This window comes from Theobroma umbraticum, unplaced genomic scaffold (genome assembly GCF_002168275.2).
Source record: "Theobroma umbraticum cultivar Fairchild unplaced genomic scaffold, ASM216827v3 scaffold_89.0, whole genome shotgun sequence".
NCBI lineage: Eukaryota > Viridiplantae > Streptophyta > Magnoliopsida > Malvales > Malvaceae > Theobroma > Theobroma umbraticum.
The window spans coordinates 1,612,206-1,638,016 of record NW_018397271.1 but is presented as its reverse complement, the minus strand read 5'-3'; the positions used below and the strand labels follow the sequence as shown (position 1 = coordinate 1,638,016).

The following is a 25,811-nucleotide window of genomic DNA, read 5'->3' as shown; positions in this document are numbered from 1 at the left end:
ACAAAACAAAAATATTGACCATAATAAAAAAATAAAAATTTATTTAAAGTTTTTAAAATAGTTGAGAATTTTTTTTCAAATATTATGCTTAAAAATAAATAAATAATGCAAATTCACATTTAATTATTTGGAAGAATGTAACAAAAACTTTATATTAGAGTAACACAGTATAATTTACGTCCGGAAATCAGTCATATATTGTGGTTTTACTTGGTCCTCTTCTTTTGACCAATGAACATAACAGATGACTTGGTACATAGTAGAACCGAACTCAATCCAAAATGTAAGGATAAACGACAAGAAGAAATTGAGGGGAAAACTTAGATATCCACAGCCACACGTTTGTACAGATGGGAAGGCAACCTAGGAGTGGCCCTAGCCTGCAATGGAGTCCTCATAAAAGCAACCAGTCCAGGATTTTCAAGCATGTCGATTTCCTCAGGCTTGACTCCCTCAGCCGGCGTCCAGCAAAAATGGTGCAACAGGTGACCCAGCATGGACGTGACCAGATTGATCCCAAGTTGTGCACCTGGGCATATCCTCCTCCCTGCACCAAACGGAAGTAACCGGAAATCATGACCCTTCATATCCACGTCCTCCTCCAGGAATCGCTCTGGCCGGAACTCATTAGGGTCCTTCCACACAGCCGGATCACGGGCTACGGCCCAGACGTTAACGTGCACATTTGATCCCTTGGGGATGTCGTAGCCACCAATCTTAACATTGGCATTGGCACGGTGGGGCAGCATTAGGGGAGTTGGAGGGTGCAATCTTAGTGCCTCCTTGGCTACGCTTTGCAGGTAAGGCAGGCTTGAGATATCAGTCTCAGACATCACCCGTTCGAGCCCGATCACACGATCTAGCTCCTCTTGTGCCTTTTGCTGCACTCTTGGATTTCTGATTAGCTCAGCCATTGCCCACTCTACCGAGATTACTGTTGTGTCCATGCCTGCAGTGATCATGTCCTGCATATTCCGTTTATTATTATTATTATTATTATTGTAAGAATTGACTTTGCTAAAATGTATGTCTCCAATCCTTGTAAATAATCTCCACAAGTTAAAACACGTACCCAAAGAAGTCCAATAATAGTGTCCTCGCTAAGGTCATACTTGTCTTGCAATGTGAGCAAGGCATCAACAAAGTGCTGCTTGGCACCGCCGCCCTTGTGGCGCGCGAGGGTGTGCTCCTCCATGATAGCTCTGGTGAGACGATCCCTCCGAGCCCCGTGCTTGGCGAATGCCTCCTCTTCCAAAGGAAACATCCAACGGAGCCATGGAATGTGCTCTGCCATGGCAAGTGACGCACCCAGCTTAAGTCCGTTTGCCACAATGGCTCTGAATTCTTGGCCTTGCTCGTCCATTATGCCCTCCGAGTTGACAAAACGCTTCCCGAACGCCAGCCTTGTTATGTTGTTGAATGCTACTGGTCCCACGTATTTCTTTACAAGCAAACTTTTACCCTTGCTGTCTGCACCTAAATTTGCATTCAGATATATTAATTGTTGTAATGCCACAAAATTAGATTCAATTGCATTAATTAAACAGGGTATACAAACAACTTGGAGCAAATCTTTTAATAGTTGAAACATTCAATTGCCATGGAAAAACAGAGTGTTCACAATCTCTCATCAGACAAGTGAGTCAGCTATTTACGCGACAGACCACGTGATACAACGAAAAGGTTGGGTGATAAAATCTGAAGGTGGGCTATCACTTCTCAACGTTACTACTTCAATTTCCTTGCGATTTCTCAACACAATCATTATGACCCATACCTTTTTTTTCTGTTGGGGGGTTGGCCAACTGTTAAAATCCATACCTTAGAGGAGAAACCAAGAACTATTACTAAGGGATCCATGTGCAGGACAATTTAAAGCTTTCAATTATTATTATATCAAAAATTAATTGAACGCTTCAAAATAATTGAAACAATATTTTATTTTATTTTTTTTGTTGATGGAGTTTAATATTTTCAAAAATACTGTGATGGAAAGTTTTCAACAAGTAACAGCTGAATTTTGGGCGCGCCAAACGCTACTGCGCGGCAGCTATGTTAAAAGGAGAATGCCTCAAGACTCAAGTGGAAGCGCGCCTCCACTCCCTCCGTCTCTTGCGGCCTCCCTCCAGATATTTGACTTTTGAATATGGACGACTTTGTCTACCTTGCTACCTTCTTTCTTTATTTTTTCTATTATTAAAAAATTTTTATTAGCAGCATTTTTCTATTTCATTTATTTTAAAAAGCTAGTATTATATTTTAATTTTACTATATTTACTTTTACTTTGCCAGTAAATAAAGATCAATTAATCCGTAAACCAACATACTGTGTATTAATTTTCAAAAAATGGCGCTGAGGGAAATTGCAACCAATTTATCAACGTAGGCGGGCGGTATTAATTTGGTATAGACAAATTAATGAAAATATGGTTAGGGTTACTGCCTAGCTAAAAAGGGGGAAGGAGATGATACCAGGATTGGTGCAGTCGTTGAGGATGGATTCAACCATGGCAGTTACCTCATCTTCTCGGATAGGTCTTAAAGCTTCGAGCCTCTTCGGAGAGAAAAGCTCCAGCGTGCAAACTTTCCTTACCTTCACATAGTGAGGTCCGTAATCAGCCCATATAAGGTCCTGCCCATCTCTGCTAAACTTTGCGGCTGATCGGCTCCTGTGCCTATCCGCTAACTGTTGATCATTCTCTTTCAGAACCTCCCTGGCCAGTTCCGAATTCGACACGATCACGTTCAAAGTCGAACCAAACCAGACGGATATAATTGGACCATAGGCCTGCGCCCACTCCGCATAACACCGGAACCTAACAGGCTTTATGTCGTAAAGGTTCCCGACCACCGGCCATGCTCGTGGACCAGGCGGAAGCTTGAACCTCAGCCGTTGGTAAAGCTTGTACGCTAGGGCGATGGCGATGACTGAGATGGTGATCAATAGAGGGAGATGCATTTCTTTCCTTTTTCTTATTTCTATTTTGATTTTAGGGAGAAGAGGTGTGGGTTGAGACGAAGTCCATATATAGGAGGGGAGTTGGTGAATCGATCTTCCAAGGCTTCATCATGCACTTGGGAGGGACTGATACGGTCACCCGTACAAACCATAGAATCACCGGTGAAGGGCCAATGGCATCAGGACACATCAGACAAATGGCTGGTGGGGTTCCAAGGGGTTGCGTGGCGAAGTACGTGCGCGTTTGGTAATGTTTGTTTGTGGATAATATTTTGGTGGTTGGTGAGGTGAGAAATCGGGAAGAAAGGTTCAAGTTTGTGCTTTGTGGAGGAATCAACGGTTGGTGAGGTGGTGGGCTCTCCTAATCCACAGCCCATAGATAATTAAGCTAAGCGGTATTAAACAAATATGGTCAGAAAATTTTGAAAATGAGGCTAAAAAGGAAAACCATTTTGATATTCAAGATAAATGTCTAAAATAAAATATAAATGGTGGTTGGAAATGCTCATTTTCAAAATTTATAAATGTAATGTTTATTAATTTTTTATTTTAAAATTAATATTTTTTAAACTTAGAATACAATATTTTTTATTTGACATGATACTTTGAAAAAACTCCTAAACTATTCAAAAAGAATATTAATAAGTCTTAATTTTTTTATTATATTCGATCGAGTTCATCTACTTTATTTTAAGTCAAATAAATTTTTATGACTAATTATCATTAATCAAAATATTATCCGTCATTTTCTACTTACATGACATTGATATAAAAAGTGAAAATGTTACATAACTATGTTATCATATCACGCTATAATCTATTATTACCATATTAGCATGTAAGGTGATATAAAATGATAAGTAATATTTGAATAATAATAATTAATTAAAAAAACTTATTTGATTTAAAATAAAAATATAAAAATTTAATTAAATATAATATAAAAATAAAATTTTATTTAAATTTTTTTAAATAATATGACTAATGATTATAAATTTATGTTTGTTAAAAGTTATTTTTACGTGACAACAGTTAATCTCCTTAACAGTAATAATTAATTTTTTTATTAAATTTTCATAAATTCATAACATCTAAAAGATTACACATATAAGTAATTTATTTTCCTTGGATTATTTATTTGCAGTGTCCACTACTTAAGTGAATAGAACTTAAAAAATGAAGCCATGTTTATTTATAAATAACATTTTGCTATCAATTTGACGTGGTTGAAGCCATTACAAGCAATTAAGAAAGCAACTAGTACCGGCATTCCAGTCAAACAACTTACCTAGCCAATGGCCGCCAACCATTTTTGGTCATGCGGTAGCGCTGGCAGTCACCACCACCAACTCCGTGTTTGCTTGTGAAACCAAGACGGGGAAATATCAATTCCTCGTCTTAAAAATAAAAAACACATTTGTTATGTTGATAAGAGTTAAAATTCAAAATGCTCCCTCAAAATACTTGAAAATAACATTTTGATCCTTTTTGCTTCAAAATGATATTTTTATTCCTTCCCTGTTAATGCAGTTAGTAAACAATTGAAAAAAATTATACCCAATACTATATAAATATTTTAACATAAAAATCTGCTCATGTTTTTTTAAAAAAATTTAATAAAATTTACTTTGATATTTAATAAAATTCAATATTTGATAGAGAAGAAAAAACTTAAAACTTAATAAAATTCTAAAATGAGGTTTGTGAATAATCAAAATACCCACAAAGTCCTTATATTCATATATTTTATTTTATTTAGTTCATGTACTTAAAATCGAAACAATTTAGTCTATTGATTTTAGAAATTACTTCAATTTAATCTCTTTTTCTAACTACATTTAATTTTTTTATTAAAGAAGATGACATCAACATTGATGTGATACTGATGTAATGACGTAGTAGTACCACATGGCACTAACATGATGATGTGGTAATGCTAATGTGCTATTGACATGCTAACATGGCTGATCAAGAAAAAAAAATTTTAAAAAAATCTATATCATGTTATAGAAATTAAATTAAATAAAAATATATAATATAGAGATTAAATTGAACAAAATTGAAGTATTAAAGAACTAAATTAAAAATTGAGATATACAACATCTTTTGAAGCCAATGTTTGATGAGTGTCTAGATCATATAGTTTGAAGCCTTTGATTCCACCAGAGTATCTTATAAACATATTTTCTTCCTTTATAATCAAATTTCTTTTTGTTTTGTGTAAGAGTAGATGCAAAACAAACTGCACCAAAAACTTTTAAATATGAATATGTAAGGGATTTTTTTAAACAACAACTCCTGAGGTATATGATTGTTTAAAATAGGTGTAGGTACTCTATCAATAATGTGTGCCGCACTTAAGATAGAATCCCCTAAAACTCAATTAGCAAACTAGACTTAAAAATTAATGATCTTGCAACTGTTAATAGGTGTTAATGCTTCCTTTCTACCACCCTATTCTATTGGGGTGTGCTTACACATGAAGTTTGGTGAATTATACCTTTAGAAGAGTAAAGTTCAAGTAGATTAAATTCCAGACTATTGTCTGAACTAATTTGCTTGATTTTGATGTCAACTTGTGTGTATATCATGTTACAAAAGTAAGGAACTATAGAAAGAATATTTGATTTAAATTTCATCAAATAAATCCATGTAAATTTGCTAAATCATCAACCACAGTTAAAAAATAATGATATCCTTTTAATAATGTTATTGCGTAAGGTCCCCAGATATCCATATGGACTAATTCAAAAGACATAACAATATATTTAATATGAGTTGGAAATTAATGACAATTTCTTTTGTTTGCCATTAGCCAAATTTCACATATTGAATCTTGAAGAAGGGATAACTTTGGACACGTTTGATGAATTGCTTGCAATTTTTTCGATAAAATGTGATTTAGTAGCTATTTGGCTGAATTATTTTTAGCTTAAAAGTTATTATGAAGCTCTTATCCAAAATAATAACCTTTAAAATTAAGTTAAAGCTGTTTGATAAATTTAATTTTCTAAATCTCTTTTTTAGTAGATAAGCTTTTTGACAAAAAACTCATATAAGTTCTAATTTTTATTAAAATTACCTTAAAGGGAATTTAATAAATAACTTTATATTAATCATGATTTTTTTTTGTTCACAATGAAAAAAAGTTACTTTATTTTTTTATCTATTTAAAATAAATTTTTGAAAATATAAAAAGCATTTGAATATAACATAAAATATATAATTAATAATAAATCATAAAAAAAAGTTTCACGAATAATTTATAAGTAACACATAATTCATAAATAACTCATAAGTTAACGATTTTTATTTTACATCAATACAATAACTATTTGGTTGCAAATTCTACCCATATAACTATAATCCAATGCTATTTTATAAGTAGAGGAGAGGGACATCACAATTTACATTGAAGAAAGGTAATTTGCAAAGAAAGGAAGAAAAGAGGGAGATCGATTAAGACAATGGGTATTTTTTGAGAGGGTAATGTTGAGATTATTTTTAATAGATGAGGATATTTTTTTTTAAAAAAAAATTCTCTTTAAAAGGTTACATGTTTTACAAAAAAGAAAAGAGAAAGTTTCTCTCTAAAACTTTTTCAGAAACTTTTTTTTTTAGATTTTATTCTTTAAAAAAATACTATTTTTTAAAAAGTTTCTCAAAATCTTATTTGACTCAGCTTTTATTTTTAAAAAGTGCATAAGCTGAAAATATACTGAGCTAAACAGATTACAAACAATGGTATTTAATGAGAAGAATGAAAAACACTTTGTTTAAGAACATTATTATTAGGAGAAGAACAAGTAAAAACATCATGGGTAGTTTTGTCACAATAAAAATCAACAGCTTTGCTTTGTAAAGTATGTCGTCCAGCTTTGAGCTGAACAAGACTAGTCATCTTCCATGACTAGATGTCTTGAATTGCACACCTCATATAAAAAAAAAATTGAAATGATGTGACTTTGATTCTGTTAGTTTACTAATTGAAATCAAATTAAACCTAAAACGCGGAACATGTAGAACATTATGCAAAATCAAATTAACTAAACCAATGTGTGTGACTATTGCTCAGGCATATGAACGAATGCATTCTTAACTGGCATGAATGAAATGAACCTAAATCAATCAATCAATCAACGGTTAGGATCAATTTTAGAGATGTTGTCATGTGATGATTCATCATATAGGAAGGTCTAGCTATCATAGATGAATAATTTAGTATTGAAGGCTTGAGTAGTTGAGCATTCAGACATCACTGGCATCAGTATGATCCTCATTGATAAGCATCATTTCATAATCTATTTTTCCCCTTTTTTTTTTTCAAAATTTAAACTTTATTAGCATATTGGAAAGTTTTCCATTACAAAATCATTTCATTTAATAACTTCTTGACCAAAATTTGATAAAAAAATATTAAAATGACAAAAATAAATATTGATATATAATAAAATATCTGAAATTAACACATTCGCATCTACATTCTAAACATAGATATGTTTGTGCTTTTTAATTTTGATTTTCAATTTTCTTCTATAATATAGGTTGTCAGTTACGTACCGTTATGAAGTGAAAAATAAAACACTTATTTAAGTATTTGCAACATCTAAAAATAATTGGTAATACATTCAATATTGGGTCTAATTTCAACATTTAGGCATTGATGAATATGTGTTGACTTGATGTTAAGATTTAAAATTTGGTTAATTATTAATTATATATATATTATATCCAATAAAACTAACCTACCAAGTCTAGTTGGTTAAGTGACCTAATCTCCCTATACTTAAAACTATACCTAATAATTATAGTCAAAATTTTAGAACTAATTGATTCAATATTAGTCTACTTTTAAAATGTATTTTCTTACTTTATATGACTAATCTGATCTTATTCTTATAAATTATAAAAAATAATTATATTTTAAATTAAAATGAATTAATTTCATATTAGCCTAAGGTTAGATAATGCTTAAATTTTTAGTCATAATTATCTTAGAGATTTCAAGAACTCATTATATATATAAAAAAAATTAAAACTAATAGATTCAAGGTTAGTTTGTTTCCAAATTTTATTTAAATTAATAATTAATAATTAATAATTAATCCACCTAATCTTAACCTTAGAAATTATAATAATCAATATTGTTAAAATTAAAACAAACTGATTAAATATTGTCTACTTTAAATTATAATAAGAGCTAATTAATATAATCTTAATTTTATGAAATGATAATGGAACCCTGTCCCAATGGCAAGGAGGAGGTTTTTACCTTTAGATCTCATATTCAAATCTTATCAAATGCGGGTTTAGTCTAAGTTTATGTTAGTTTGTTTACTTAATTGTTTTATTTACTTGTAATTGAAATTTTGTAATTGTAACTTCATGGAAAGAGAAATGATTTTATTTCGAAACTTGAATTAATTGTTTTATTTTCATCTACAATTAAATTATATTTTTATTTATAATAAATAATTAACCTAATTATAAGAAGTCATTAGAGTAAAAAAGAAGCATTTAATTCAATGTTAGTCTATTTTAAAATTACATATGTTTAAATTTATAAACAATAATTAAGGGACCTAATGATAATCTATAAAGTTATAAAATCATTATATTTAAAATATATTTTCTCTAATAGGTCAAAAATCTTCAATGACCAGATCTTTGACCGTTTTTCTTTGACCAGCATTGGGAAGAATATCACTAACTTTTTGCATTACGAATCTTGCACCTGCACATGATTTAAACCGCTAGTTTTTTTTTATTATTCAAACTTTTTATTGTAACATTTACAAACTTATTAAATGTTGAACTGTAATAATAAATAGAATTATTGAAATTAAATTTATTTTTATTATATTTGAAATGATTTTTTATTTGTAGAAATAATTTTATATTAATAGTATATGTTGTCACACGTGTTGCATGTAAATACTCATTTTCTTTATAATGATTATATATATATATAAACATAAATATTTTTGAAGTATAAAATTTTGAAGGAAAAATAAATAAATTTTTTTAATATTAATATATAAATTATTCATAAATTTTCTTATAGCTTTGTTCTACCACGTGAATGACAAGAAAACACTGTATTATAGAGTTTTAATATTTTTCTTTCATATTACATATATTTATTACTAGTTTTAAAAATTTATTAGATACACTAGTAATAAATAAAATAATTATTTTATTTATGAAAAGTGTGGTATATAATACAGTACTTGAAACTGAAATCGAGGGCTGAGATGCAATAGTTGGTTATGCTATACGGTTGGTGAGAAATTGGAAATGAGGGGGACCCACGCTGGGTCGGTGGGGAGTTGGTGAGACAGTGAAAGCTTCGGCTTGAGATGTTGGCCGTCCATCTCTCACTCAAAAGAAAGGGCTTTTGCCAAAGCACTTTTTCGGGTGACCTAACACTTTGGTCGCTTTATAATGTGATGGTTTCATGACGGAACCACTTTCGTGTGCCCGCTCATTATGACTTCAGCGGCGTGCCAAACCAGACGGTTCTATAAGCTTTTTGAACCGTCACTTGAGTGACTGGTTCGGCTCGTTATACGGATCACTTTTCAGTTTGTATTGTTTGTATTCAATTAGTTTTTTTCTTTTTTTTTAAAAAAGTAAATAAATTTATTACTTAATATCAAAGTCAAAAGAACTTTAAACTATGAATTACATGATAAAAAAAATTTAAAAAATAATTCTAAAATATTAAAAAAAACACAATTTAGAGATATTAGATATCTAATAATAACCCTCATCTCAGAATACAACTAATAGATTGTAATACAAATTAATTGTACTCTAGTCATCTCTGTTTCGCAATTAGCAATATTACTAATGCGGTTAGATTATAGCAACTTTCTAATCCACAGTTTCTATCCAAGACTAAAAGCTAACCGTTCACATCCCATAACCATTTAAAGTAGATTAAATGCATAAATTGGAGCTAAACATTTAGGCACTTTTTCAATTAAGGATCAAATATTTCAATTGTAATAATCAACGATCAAACGTTTTTGATTTCTTACAATTAAAGGTTAAGTTGACAGATAGATGAAGTATTACAATTAAAGGTTAAGTTGACAGATAAATGAAGTACGTATCACACGTAATTGAAAATCGTATTGAAAATGCAATTGTTACATGTCATGTTAAAAATTTAGTTATTGCATGTCATGTTGAAAAATATAATTTTTATGTCATGTTGAAGATTTAATTATTACACAACTATATTGAAATATTTAGTTATTACATGTCATGATGAAAAAGTTGTTACACACTACATCATAATTTGTATCATTTTGACTTGATAGAAAATACTATATAACAAAACTACCCTTTTGTATCTTACCCTTCTAAGTTAGCATCTACATTATGCGCATGTCTTATACGCGCTAGACACTTCTCATCTTAACCCTTAATTGTAAGAAAACAAAAATGTTTGGCCTTAAATTATTACAATTAAAATGTTTTACCATAAATCTATAAAAACTCAAAAGTTTTTACTTTTTATTTTAAATTTATTTTAATTTTGCTCTAAACCCTAAACTTAAACCTTTTTATTTTAAATTTATTTTAATTTTTTTATTTTAAAATTTTAAATTGATTTTAGTTTAGTGAGAAAAGGAGAGAGGTAGTTGGCTAGAGAGAGAAAGAAATTGTAATAAATGAGCAAATTGTATTTTATATAGTATGATGATTTTTCAAATTAATGAAAGACATTTTTATCCAATAATATTTTTACTTATTCCTTGCCTCTTAGAATAGCCAATATCAAAGGAGGCCTTGGTATTAGTTATTCCCTCATCTCCTTTAATGGCCATTCCAAGAAATGACCATTCCTTCCAATCAAATAAAGTGTTCAAAAAGAATTAAGAATGAAAGGAGAATGGCTATTCCATTCCCCCAACCAAACATATTGTTAGTAAATATTTCCTTTTTTTTTTGAAGTCTTTAAAGTATTTCCTTATTACCTATATCCAATTCAATCATAAACGCTAATGATCCACTCGACTTATGACTCTTTTCCAATTAAACCAAAATATTTTAGTCAGGGCTTTACTCAAGATAATTAAACTCAATAGATATTTACAATCCTGATCCATCACTAATCCCTACTTTAAACTTCAAGACAGCACAACAAAATGTGTCAGGTAGAAACTAACAGCTATATACCTGTCACATTTGTACTAATATGTGCATCAAGCTCACCAAGGTTGAGTAGAATAAAATCCAATTGCCTTGAAATACCTTGCTTGGCTAATTGATCCATCACCTCATTCCCTTCATGCCATACATGAATAATTTTCCAATTGAAAATTTTTTCTTGTATTTGTTCTTAGTCAGTTAGTTGATTTTAAATTAAGGTTTAAACAGATCATTTCAAATTTAATCAAATTTCATTACCTTGATACATCTCTAAATTTGATTCTTGATATTGTAAAAACAAATAAATATTCATTAGATTATTTCAAAAGATAAGTCCTCAAGAAAACGAAAATAGTAAGTGATACAAAATTTTTTTTATGTGTTGATTAATTATTACTAATTAATTTATGCCATTCACTAATTAATTTATGGCTTATAAGGTCAATCATAATTTTAAAACTTGATATTTAAAAAATGAAAAACAAAAAATTTGAGAGCTGTGTTATTTAATTCTTTGAATGTTAGAATTTTTTTTAAAGGTAATAAATTAAAAAGTATTTAAATATAGATATAAAACAGTGTTTGTTATAAATTAATGTTAAAAGTTTAATTTTATAAATAATAAAACAGACATTTAATTTTTGTATTAAAATAAAATGCCTTTACTAAGGTACTGTTTGGCAACAAATTTTTTTTAATTTTCAGTTTTTTGTTTTAAAAATACAGTAAAAATGATTGGGAGAAGGAATACCAAATTTTCAAATTTTTTAGAAGCAAAGATTTCTTACGTGCTTTGTTTTCAAAATCAAAGTTTTTGTTTCTAACATTGATATTAAGTATGTAAATAGTGTCCATATATAGCAAATAATATTCTTTACTATTTTCATGATGAAATCATAAATTAAATTAATATTAATTAAATAATTTAAAATAATATTAAGTTTAATATAAAATGCTAATAAATTATAAGTAATTAATAATATAAAATAATATATTTACATGTACGTGTCACAATTAAAGTTACAAATAGTTAATTTTTAGTTTATGGATTAGTTTTTAAAATTTATTAATTATATATTCTAGTTATTTATTTTATTGTTGGTAAGAATGAAAATAAAGAAGTGAAAATGTAAATGAAATAATTTTTGCACAACTATAATCATAGAAATTGAATTTATTCATAATAACAAAAAAATTATTGTTTACACATCTTTTAATCACACAAGAAAGATCTCGTAATAAACCAAAATTATATAGAAGTTAGAAATACAAGAGTAAGAAAAGTGATTTTATATATTTTTATTATGTTTTAAAGTTGGTAATAGAGTAATAATATGTCTTAATTTACTACTTCCAATAAAAAAATTATAGAATAGAGTCATATTTCAATTAATTTTCAAATCATTTAAATTTGGATTGATTTGAAGTACTTGTCAATTAAGTTTGAGGTTGAATGTGTTTGAATTGTTAACTTTTTTTTTAATCAAAGCAAGTTGATTTTGAATGAGTTATTTAAGTGGGGATTAATTTTGGGAAATCAAGTCATTTGGGAACATTTGACTTAATTAGTAGTGCATGCTTAAATTTTGGCAGTTGTATTTGGGGTGCAGTGCAACAAGGATTAAGAGATTGTAGGTGGCAAAGGAGATTCTTTGCAAGCACAATAATAGACAAAAATCATGGAAATCACATACATAATGCAAATCACATTAGTTATAGTCAACCATTAATTAGTCTTCCTTATTTTTCTCTTTCATTCGTTACCATTCATTGCTCTATATTGAGATTTCCTTTTCTTGACAATATTACCCTATATAAATATGCACAATCATTCCTTTGTGAAATATAATTGATTTGATAGTTTCTACTCAAACTTTATATGGTATCAAAGCATCCCTAGCTCTAACGAGTCCTCTTCGATCCTGTCCCTTGATCTTTTTTTTTAAACCATGTTAAAAGCTAGCTCCAATCTCACAAACCATATCCTAGCAACAAATTCCTTTATCTCAAAAAGCTTGATGATTATCAATGCCTCATTACTACCAATAAAACTTTCACATACCAACTATCCCTTATGTAGATCTCAATTTAATGCCCTTTTTCTCAGATATAAACTTCTCTATTTTATCGATGGGTTAAACCCATGTCTTCCCAAGGAAAAGATTGTTGATGGTAAAACAGTCTTAAATCTTGACTACATTCATTGGCACTGTCAAGATCAACTCCTTAAAATAGGAATCATGACCTTTCTCACTAAGCACATCATTCCACTGATAGGCTTTGCTAAAACATCCAAAGACGTTTAGGTTCATCTTTCTATAGCACTAGCAAGTGCCACAACCTCTCACATCATAGGCCTTATGGCCCAGTTGGCCAACATCACCAAAAGGAACCATGACAGTTTTAGAGTATATTGGGAAAATTCGCTCACTAGCTGATGAACTCGCTCTTACTGCATTGGTTGTTCCCAACACTAACTTGATCCTCCATGTTTTAAATAGAGTTGGATCTGAATACAACAGAATAGCTATTGCTATTCAAGCTTGTGACACACCAATCAGTTTTGAGGAACTCCATGATAAACTTATTGAATACGAGTCCTTTCTTGCATGAGAAGAGGCTAAACCTACAAGTGGTTTCACTGTAAATGCTGCTTAGTACAATCATAACAAGTCCTCCCATTCTCGATACAACAATCGATCCAATGCTTAGCACTCACAATCTTGATTCAACCAATATATAGACCAATGCTTAAATGGAAATCCTAAACAAGGCGATGGCTACAAAGTAACAACAATAACTCTAAACAAAATTTCTTTTGCCAATACTATGAAAAAAAAGGCCATGTTGCTAAAGATTGCTACAGCCTTAAGCACTTGTTGGGTATTCCTGTTATTCTTAAGGCAAATCCGACTGCCATTAGCCACAAAACCAGTAAATCCTCAAAATGGCTTCTCGATTAGGGGCCTCTTATCATGTTACTTCGACATGAACAATCTCTCTAATCATTAACTCTATGAAAGTCCATATGACATCATCATTGGTGACGGTTCAGGTTTGCATAGCACAGATATTAGGTATACCACACTTTCATCTACATCTCCCTCTTTCAATCTATCAAATGTTTTATGTGTGCCTAGTATGAACAAAATCTTATTTCCATTTGTTAGTTTGTAAAAACAATAATGCTTCTATTGAATTTAACCCCAACTCTTTTTATGTGAAGGATTTAGTCATGAAGGCGCCTTTCACCAAAGAAGTGAGCAAGAATAATGTCTATAAGTGGACTACTATCAAAAACTCTTAGCCTCAAATAAAGCAAGCATGCTATGGTGTTGCTAACACTGTTAGTCAGTGGCATGACCAATTGGGTCACTTATCTTTCAAAGTCCTTAATCGCGTTATATCATCTCAAAATTTACCTATTCAATCTAGTTTTTACTCCTTTTTCTTTTGTGACTTGTGTTAGTGCAATAATAGTTACAAACTACCGTTTTGCACTTCTAGTTTTCAAAGTCGAAGCCCTTTAGATTTGCTCTACATCGATGTTTGGAGACCATTTCCAATTCGATCTATTGATGGTTTTTCTATCATATACTATTTATGGATCACTTCATGAAATATTCTTGGCTATTCATTGATAACTCTATGACATAGAGTCATTTGGACTTAATTTTGATAGTAATTTAGCTTAGTTCTTGTAGTAATGTATATAAATTAGTAGGTTTTATTTAAATTATTTTAAATTAGTTAATTTAGGTGTGTCAATCTAATCTTAGTTAATTTTTTATTTAATTTGGTGTTAATATAATTAAGAGAGGTTGTTATTGATTTATTTGTGCCTTTGTAGGTATTTATTAAAGGAAGACTTTTAATGGAAGAAGGAGAACAATTTTGAGGTGCAGACCTCCACTGCACATATTTTAGTATTATGATCATAACTCTCTCTACAAAGCTTCAAATGAAATGATTCTTAGACCATTGGAAAGCTAAGAGAAAAATATACAAATTTTATTACCACATCTCCCATTAGGCTTTTAAGATAGTAAAAAATCTTATCAAAATTGAAGCACTATAGTAGTCTCAGAACAATTATGATTTCTGCTAATTAATTGGTCAAGGTTGTGGTTGATGTAGTCTGATGAGGAAATCCTTATTGGAATTGATTTCTTTCTTCATCCAACTAGACCCAACTTCAAAGCACTATCAAAACAACCTTTTGGGGGGATAATGAAACACCGGATTGAAAGTTAAGATTGAAGCTGCAAAGTCATTGAAGCTGAGAAGAATTTAAAAGATTTAAGGAGAGTTGGAGATCAAGATTACAATTCTTTGTTTTTTCTATCTTTTTGTTATTTTCTTATTTTCTTGGTTTTGTTTTTAAATGTTTAAACTTTATTTGATGATGATGTGTGACTTGATGGGGAACTAATTCATTTATCTAAGATTATTATTGGACTCAATATATAGTCTACTTTATTTATCTCTCTTTTGCTTATGTTTTATGGATTTAAGTTGTTTATTTTATTCTGTTCGTAATGCTTCTAGTTGAATGGCCACTAATTAGATTGAATTGAAAACCTAGGTTAAACCTTGACGAAGGAGATTTAGGTAGACCTTGAATAGAATAGTGCGAATGCATTTAGTTGATTAGATAGTTTGATTTGCATGTAGGGTAGACATACACCTATAAGCAATACGTAGTCAAAATTAGAGCACAAACTTATGAATTTATCTTTAATTTAATTTGCATAGGCATAAAATAAATTAATTAAGAGAGATATTTTTATGACAAACTAGACAGAAACTTGCAAATAGTTTATGACTCTAGGTTAACAACTTAATTTATTAAATTAAGTTAAGAGAAAGAGACAATAATTAGAAGAAACATAGAAGAATATCATAATCTTAGGTCTAGTAGTTACTCGAATTTAATAAAATAATTTTGCTGATAGAATTTAGATTAGTTTTAGTTATCAGTTTCAATTTTTCTTTTTAATAATTAGGTTGTTTGGATAAGATTAGAGTGTTATAATTTTAGTAGTTAGCAATTAAGAATTAATTCAATTCTCCGTGGGAACGAATTCTACTTTCTATTATATTAGTTGTTAACAATGTGTGCAATTGCGTGAAAAATCAACAACATTCACCATGTCTCACAAATCTAATGTGCAAATCATCTTTCCTAAATTTAAAACTATGGTTGAAAAGTTTTTTAATACCTTTATCAATACCATCTACACCGATAGAGGTACCAACTATCAAGGGTTATGAACTATACATCTTTTCCAACTGTGGTATCCAACATCTTGTCTCCCATCCTTATATTCCCCAACATCTTGTGTTCGCAAAACATCATCATCATCATATTGTTGAAATTGGGCTCACTCTTATGTATTGTGCATCTTTACTTCTGTCTTTTTGGACCTACGCCTTTCATACAGCTATTTACCTCATTAATCGAATGCGAAGACCTATTCTCGACAACAAATCAACTTTTGAATTATTCCAAACTTTGCACCTTTGGGTGTTTGTGTTATCCTTGGCTTCACCTATATAACAAACACAAATTAGAACTTCCATCCTAACCATGTTTATTTCTTGGTTATTCTAATATTCACAATGCCTATACATGTTGTGAACCTACATCTCACAAATTTTTTCATTCTCATCATGTTTAATTTGTTGAACCTCATTTTCCCTCTTTACCTTCTCAAACTAAGGACACTTTGGTGACTTCCCACACTCTATTTATTTGGTCTATTCTTTCTCCATTTCTTCACTCACTTGCCACCTCTAATGCTCTAGTCACAAATATGTCCAGTTCCTTGTCGTCGTCAGCCGCCACAGCTTTCCAACCATTGACCAATCAAATTCCAATGTGCTATAAAATTGTGGGACCATTGGCAGTGCTCATTCTCCGTAAACTTCATCTCCATCACCATCTTCTTGGACAACTTCTCCATCTTCTCAAAAGAGCTTCTTTAATGGCATTTATAATTTGTCAAATTCCTCATCAAATGATTGCGTCAACTTTCATTCACTGTCTTTAACTCCCACGAATTCTTCAATGGTCCCCCTTAACTCAACACCTATTGATGGCAATTTTGAGGTTGATCAAACCTTGTCAGTGTCCAATCAAGATATTATGACTTTTATTTTTCTTGCAGGTGAGTCTTCTTACACACCTTCGTTACTCTCTAATCCCATTTCTTCTATTCATAGGCTTCCTAGCTAAGACAATACCGATCTTCCAATCACTCGCTTCAAAAACCAAATTTTCAAACCAACGTAAAAAATAAGCTTTGCCACCTTTCATCCTCTTCCACCAACTCTTGAACCAACCAACATAATTTATGCCTTCAAAAACCTTGAATGGAACCATGCCATGTGTGAAAAGATAAATGCTCTACGTAGGAGCAAAACGTGGGAGATGGTTCCTCGACGAAGTAACCAAAACTTTGTCGAATGCAAATAAGCTTATAGAGTTAAGCATCATCTTGATGGTAGCGTGGCTTGTTACAAGGCATGCCTTGTCGCCAAAGGCTTTCACCAGCGGCCTAGGATTGATTATTATGAAACATTCAGTTCTATCATTAAACCAACCACCATTCAGGTTGTGCTTACACTAGCTCTATAGCAAGGTTAGCCTGTTCATCAACTCAACATTAACAACAATTCTCTTCATGGCCATCTCTCTGAGGAAGTATTTATGTTTTAATTACCTAATTTTGTTGACACCACTTATCCTAAGCACGTGGGTTGACTTCATCGATCAATCTATGATCTCAAGATAGCACTGCGTGCTTGGTTTTAGGAACTAAAACGCTTTTCTCTTTCTTTTGGATTAACTAATGCCACCAGTGACATCTTTTTAGTTGTTTACACTTATGGTGACTCTCTCATGTATTTTTTGGTTTATGTTGATGACCTTTTGATTATGAGCAGCTCTTTTATTCTTGTTTGAAAATTCATAGACACTTTCTCAGGCCAGTTCTTTATCCAAGATCTCGGCTACCTTCATCACTTTCTTGGAGTCGAGGTTCTTCCCACAGCTCATTGTTTACTTTTCTCTCAACATCACTACATTCAAGACTTGTTCGCTTGATTTAGTATGGCTGGGGTCTAAGAGTAGATTACCCCTCTCAGCTTATCTTCATCTCTTGTTCTCAATAATGGAACCTTAGCTGTTGATGCTACTCAGTACAATAGGCTCATTGGAAGTATGCAGTACTTGTCTATTTCTTAGCTTGACATTGCATATGCTGTAAACAAACTCACTCAATTCATGCACAAGCCTACCCAATCTCATTAGTTGGCAGCTAAGAGGCTCTTGCACTACTTGAAGCACTCCATCTTTCATGGCTTATTCTTGAATCGTTCTTTTTTGTGTCACCTTACTGCTTATTGTGATGCTGATTGGGTTGGCAATCTAGATAACCTCTCATCCAACTCTACTTTCATCATCTTTCTTGGCTCTAATCCTACGTCTTTGTGCTCCAAGAAACAACGAATAGTTACTCGTTCCTCTAGCGAAGTTAACTATCATTCGATTGCTTCTACAATGGAAGAAATTATGTGGCTTCATAACCTTCTCCATGACCTTAAAGTTTCTCTCCCTTGTCCTACTCAATTATTTTGTGATAACTTGGGTGCCACATATCTTTGTGCGAACCATATGTTTCGCTCTTGGATGAAACACATTGCTTTCAATTACCATTTTTTACGTGAGCAAGTCTCCACTAGTCAGCTTCAAGTTGCTCATGTCTCAACCTTTCATCAACTTGTTGATCTACTAACTAAACCTTTCGACAAAACTCACTTTTAGCTTCTTCGTAACAATATTGGTGTTTTTGGTAGCACCACCATCTTGTAAAGGCGTAATAGATAGAAATTATGCAAATCACAGATATCATGAAAGTCACATTAGTTGTAGTCATCCATTAATTAGTTTTTCTTATTTTTCTCTATCATTCATTAGCATTTATTGATGTAAATTGAGCTTTCCTTTTCTTGACAATATTGCCTTGTATAAACATGTGCAATAATTCTTTTGTGATATATAATTGATTTGACAATTTCTACTCAAACTTTATACAAAACTACATAACTTTTCTTTCCGATATGCATGGAGCTTAATCCATGCATATTCTTCGTAACCCAACTTATTAAAGTTGGGTTAACCAAAAGGAATGCTACCTAACTTATTAAAGTTTTTGGTTAGATCTTTGATTTCCAAGGACTGAAAAGCTAAAACCAAAAAAAAAAAAAACATAACACAATGTCCATGTATTTGAATTTTTAGACTATAAATTGGTTAATTGATAAAACAGAAATACTACTAAGTATACGGGTTTTTTCTTTTTAATGAAAAGTATAGGTGTCTAAAAAATCCAAATTTACAAGAAAATTCTTAAAGAAATTTCTAGATATAAATATTACACATTTGTTTGAAATGAAATTAGTAGTGCATAGTGTTACGCTTTATGTCTAAAAATTATACGTATACAAGATCTATCATAATAGAGTTTTGGAACACACAAAAGTGTACCTATGTTTTTTATCCATGATTTTGACAGTGAAAATAATATAGTCACCAAACTAATTGTTGGGATTTAGTACATTAGATGATAAAGTCGATGTGTGCCTTGGAAACCAATTAACATGTTTTGTAGAAAATATTATTATCGATTTATGTATTTCAATAATCAAAAGGCCTTCTTTATCTGTGAGCAAAGGCGGAGCTAGAGCATTTTTAAGAGGGTGCAAAAAAAAAAAGCCACTTAATAGTCAACAAGAACTTTGTATATTATCCAATTCTCACACACAATATATGTACATACACTTATGTGCAAGCTAAAAGAATAAATACCACAACAGAAAGTACTAAAACATAATTGACTTTCATAAATAAATACCACTTATAATTGTCTTTCAAAATAGTTATGCTTGACGTTTTTACATAAATTTAAATTTATTTATTATTGAATTTGCACTAAAAGTAATAGCTATTTATTTTTCAACGTAAATAATTAAATTATCTATAAAAAACTTATCATTCATTTTACTTCAAAGTCCTATTTTGATAATTTTCATTGTTGAAAAAGTTCTCTCTATTATTGCTATTAAAATATAAACTCTTATATAATTATATTATTTGGATGAAAAATAAATTAGTAAATGTCTAAATCAATAAATTTGTAAATGGCATATTCGGTTAAGAGCAATGGGAAAAAAATGCTAATATAGATAACAACATTCAAAATGGAGGGTCAAATTACCTTTCTTCAATTGCAATGGATTAGCAATAGGTGGTTCTTTACATTTGGTATGGAAACAAATAAGAATATAAGCGAAGATGATTAACATGAAAACTAAAGGATACAAGTAAAAAGCTATTAATACTAAGGAAAACTTTCAATTCTTCCCGAATTGTTTCCTTTGGAATATTTACAAGAGGTTCCTATATAAAGTATTGATCATTAAATCATGCATTGCCCATGCCCATACAAATAATCTTTTTCCTTTATACTAGGAGTGAAAGGGGGGCTATGGCAATTTTTCAAACTATAAATATATTTTTAAAAAATCCAAAAAAAGAGAAAAGACTCGATAAAAAATAGAAGAAAATCTGATTAGAGCAATGAATATCTTCAACTTCGAACCATTTGGAGAGATTGGAAATAAAAGGAAAGCTTCACTTGAAAATAACAGTCAAGGGTGACTTTGTGTGCATTACAGATATAGGTAGCTTCTTGAGGAAACTTTCCTCAAAAGGGTTCTATCTGCTATTAACATATTTGGGCTCTTTCAATTGTTAATTACTATATTTGGCTTATGATAGACTTAGATATTTATAGACCTAATAGGTTTAGGCTAGTAGACTCACTTTTAATTTTTAAAATTTGATAGGCTTAACATATTGGGTTAGAATTTATATGATAGTAAGTATAAGTTTCATAATATTTAGGGGGGTGTCAAATTAAAAAAAAATTAATTGTATGTAATAAAATTAAAATATTTAGGGTGGGGCATGGCCCTACTTTATAACAAAGAGAAGCCGTCCTGTTTATGAGTTTATACATTTTATGTTATTTACTTATAAAGATAAAATCCATGGAATGAATTTGTCTTGTGAAAGGAATTATAAAGAGTCATAATATGGAATCTTTATTGCATCAAATCATTATTCCTAAATACTTCATAGTCATTACTTTATTAAGACAAGACATTGATAAAAGCTGAGAGCTTAGAGCATGTTGTGTTTCTTACTTATGAAATAAGTAATCGGTTTCATAAATTTTTCTTATAATTAGGGGAAGGGGATTCGAACCTTGCTCTTTAGGCAGGGAGATAATGCATTAACCAATGAGCCAAATGCTCAGGTGCATTTCATAGATTGAAGGATGGATATACTTAAAGTGAACATGTAGGTCTTTGTTAGAAGAACAACTTTATTGAACATGACCACCAAGAAAATTCCATTTTGAAGTCCACTCCAGTGTCTATGGAAATATTCTCATGTGTTAGTTATGTAAGTGACCTTTAAACTTGAGATCATTAAGTTATCTTACATGCGAATTCCTATACTTTGATACTATCTTAGGAAGTCATAGCAAAAAATGTACAATGGGTGGATATTGGGTATAACATGAAGTTCATGAAGATAAATGAATGATTAATGAAGGATATATTACCCTAAGTAATCTTCAAAGATATATCCCATTGTTTCTTGCCATGTCTTAACTCAAAGATATCCTTGGTCAAGATAAAATGAAGATTTGAAAAATGAGTTTTTCACATTTTATTAAGGAGTTAAGATGTCATGACACAATTCCAGATCATGATCGGTGTAAGGATTTAGCAAGGAAGGCCCACTGACCTAAGCAAGCCTTAAATATAAACAAACAGAAATATATATTAACCTTGTAATATGAAACTCATCTTAACATTTCATCATCATTTATATATAAGTAATTTATCTATAAAACATAGACTTTAGCATTTTTAAGTGCACCATTGTGTGCTTAAACATTCAAAACAGGAACATAATTCTGAACAAATAAAGTTCTATGCCATATCAAGGCTAAGTCAAATAGAATATAAACTTATTATAGACATAAACAAAAAAGTGATGGACTCAAATAGACAGATATTGGATAGACAATAGAGTTGACTTTGAGAAAGGTAACATTTACTAGATGCGTTAGTGATCATCTACTGTAGAAATAGACGAACTCCCTCTAAGAAGGTGATGAGCCAAGTAGTCTACTAATCTAAAAACCAAATAGAATTTACATGACTAAGTTATAAAAGCCCAGTGAGGAAATATGAAAAGGGGGAAAAAGCTAACAAAAAAGTGTTTGCGTAAAACACATTTTTAGTCAAAGATGCAATTTTAAGCCAAATCTCAAATTCTTATTCCAATCATACACCAAAGTGTTATTGGGCTTGATTTAGATGTCTTAGATGAAAACAAAATCCCATAGGGGTTTGGATTGAAGTAACAAAGTCGAAATACCTCAAAATCCATTAAAAAGTGTGAAATTTCAGAAACAATCATAAGGCATTGATACCTTATTCAAGAATATTGATATTTATCAAGGAAAACGCCTTTTAGGCATTTTGGATACTAAGTATCGATACTTACTCTGAAGGTATCAATACTTTCAACATAGAAAGCTCATTAACTTTCAAGTATCGATACTTTTCTCAAAGGTATCAGTACTTTAGAACAAAATGCTATTTTGGGCATTTTGTTGCCTAGGTAACGATACCTTATTCAAGGAGTATTGGTACCTCATTCAAGGTTTTCTAGATTTTTAACAAAATTTCCAAGATTTGACCCATAATAAAGGATTAAATTGTTTTTTATTAGAATGCTCAATTTTCAGATAGAAAACCAGTCAAAAAACATATATAAGCATAAATATTTTCAATCAATATACAAAATGAATATAATCAATTTCGAACTTTCAAAGTTTATGTCATGAAATTTCCATTCAAAGTCTCAAACTTTATTTAATAAAACTTATACATTTATGGAGCACTAACTCAAAAAGAATAGAATAGAACAAAGAGAAGGTTGGTAAGCTCGAAAATAATGCTATAGTCCTCATTATTAGAACAATATATATAAAGGGTGTCACAACACCATAATAGTTCGGTGCATATAGCCACCAAACTCAAAACAAAGCAAATAGATCATTGTGTGCAATGGCTAGCATCTACTGTCGCTAGCTACAGGTTCTTAACTTAAACGCTCCATTAAGTTATCAAAACAAATTTTACCAAAGAGTTTTCAAAATAGAATTCATTGGGTGAACTTATTCACCGATACTTGTACAATGTCACTAGCTCTAGCTCATTTATCAAAACAGATAAACGTTGTAGTAAGGTCATTTCAAATATTATTCAATCATGAGTTTCCAATTACAAACATTACTCTAATCATCAAACAAGATTTAAAATTTTGAGGTATTAAAACATTCAAGGTGCTTGTCCCCCATGCACAAAATTAAGTAGACAAGCACACACACGCACAGATATCTACATATATATATGTGTATGTATATGTTTGTGTGTGTGTGTGTGTGTATATATATATATATATATATGAATATATTTGTATGTCTATATATATATATATATGCATATATATGTATGTATGTATGTATGGGTGTATATATATATATGAATATATATGTTGTGCATCAAGAGTCCATGCCGAGGCATAAAGCACTTTTAATGATGGTATTATATGTTATGTATAGCAGGATGGAGGCAGGCCTTCATATTGTTAATATTATATTAAGTATTTTTGTTTAATAGATTCTGAGGCTTGTTTGGACTTGGTGGGTTTGCTTACTCGATTCTCATGCCGGTTATGGCCTTGAAATCGATTGTGACAACTTTTCATACCTTTGAGTAGAAATGATGTTTTTAAATTATGATGCTATATTTATAAGCATGCCTTGATAATTGTTTAGGCATTAAATGATTTCAAAACAAATATGTGTTTATAAAAAATTTTTGATGTTGAATGCCTTGCTATAAATATGATTTAAAAGTGTATGTATATACGTATGTACGTATGTATATATGTGTATATATATACACACACATTTAAATCACATTTATAACAAGGCATTTAGCATCAAATCTTTCTCATAAACACATTTATTTCAAAATCATCATTTAATGCCCAAACCATTATCAACACATGCTTATACATATAGCAACATAATTTCAAAACACCATTTCTACTCACAAGTATGAAGAGTTGTCAGGGCCGATGCTGGGCCATGATTGATGTGAAGATCGAGTAAGTAAGTCCGCCAAGTACAAACAAGCCCCAAAATCTGCTAAATGGAATTCCTTAATATAATATTAACATTATGAGGGCCCGCCTTAATCTTGATATACATAACATATAATATCATCATTAAACGTGCTCCATGCCTTGGCATGAAGTCTCAATACACAACACATGCTTAGATTATCCAAAATACAAGCATACTCGTGGAACGATATATGTCAACTCATATTCACTCTAAGGACTTTATCTTATAAGTTATAAACACATGAAAATATGTCAACTTATTGATAGATAAAAGCATTTTTATTATTGCAATACATCAAATCAATGTCAATTAGCTTGTAGGGCACATATCAACTCTGTTAACGACTACTATGTTTTGATATTATGTTAAATGGTTCTAATAAAGGATGTTAAATATCATAAATATTAGGTATAGCTTGAAACACATGAGGGTAAATGAATAATTAATAATGGATTTGATCACTTTAAGTGAAACTAAGAGGAATATCCCATTGCATCTTGGCATGTAATAACTCAAGCAAACCCTTAACTAAGACATAATGAGAGGCCAACAAAGGGGTTTTCGATTCTCATAAGAATGAGTTGACTATATAATTCAAGTGCTAATTGGCAATGACAATATAGAGTAGACACTACACTATATACTCTATGTCTTGTCAGGATTTTAATTACATGGTTAGACATTACACTAAAAGGTTGAGCCAAGCCACTCTATCTCTTCTTAACATTGGGTAGTCATGAAATATTACTAGATTTCAATATTTGTAACACCCCGTACCCTCGTGTAGAAGCCCATACGACCTTATCAATAAGACTAAGAGTCAATGGATGTAAATTTAAGTGCCAAAGAGTGGTGATGGACTAAAGAACTATTTTGAAATAAAATATTTTGTACGTGACAAAATAATAATTAAGTAATAATATATTTATCGATGATGAATTGGCAAGTTAAAAGGTAAATTGGAGGTGAATCAGGACAAAGTGAGACATTTGGGTCCCGAGGAGACAAGTGAAAAATTTTAAAATAAAATAATATTTTATTAATAAAATATTATTAAAATAATACTAATGTCAAGTTGGATATATTACTCGAAGGAAGTGTGATTTGTACAACTTGTCTACGTGGAGGAGTGGAAGTAAGAAATATTTAGAAGAAAAACAATGTTAGAGGGACTTGCGTGTTTTTATTAAATAGAGTAAGAGCGAGTAAGTATATATTTAAATATTATGGTAACGCCTTGATGAGGTGCAAATTTGATATTTTATTTGTACAAGTGTAATGAAAAAAAGATAGAAAAAGAATTTAGAATTTAAGAAGTATTGGAAGGACCAAATTGTGAAGGATGA

General features: G+C 30.7%; 1 protein-coding gene across 2 annotated transcripts; it reads right to left on the bottom strand.

Annotated features, from left to right (window-relative positions):
* Positions 1-118: 118 nt before the first annotated feature.
* CYP98A3 (cytochrome P450, family 98, subfamily A, polypeptide 3) lies at positions 119-3,008 on the bottom strand. 2 transcript variants are annotated; one of them, XM_089785315.1, is made up of 3 exons: positions 2,473-3,008; positions 1,073-1,470; positions 119-965 (listed from the first exon to the last, which is right to left on the bottom strand). In XM_089785315.1, the coding sequence occupies exons 1-3, from the start codon at positions 2,957-2,959 to the stop codon at positions 321-323; spliced, it is 1,530 nt and encodes a 509-aa protein (XP_089641441.1). In that variant the 5' UTR covers positions 2,960-3,008; the 3' UTR covers positions 119-320. The 2 variants fall into 2 exon arrangements, with proteins under 2 accessions (XP_089641441.1, XP_021297448.2); XM_021441773.2 differs by having other exon boundaries at positions 1,073-1,476; positions 2,473-3,007.
* Between the last annotated feature and the right edge of the window lie 22,803 nt (positions 3,009-25,811).

Excerpts from the sequence above, each read along its gene's own strand:
- CYP98A3 (XM_021441773.2), bottom strand. The coding sequence starts at position 2,959 with ATGCATCTCCCTCTATTGATCACCATCTCAGTCATCGCCATCGCCCTA. Across the intron at positions 1,477-2,472 it reads CAACGACTGCACCAATCCTG|GTGCAGACAGCAAGGGTAAA; the intron begins GTATCATCTCCT and ends ATGCAAATTTAG. Across the intron at positions 966-1,072 it reads CTATTATTGGACTTCTTTGG|GACATGATCACTGCAGGCAT; the intron begins GTACGTGTTTTA and ends CGGAATATGCAG.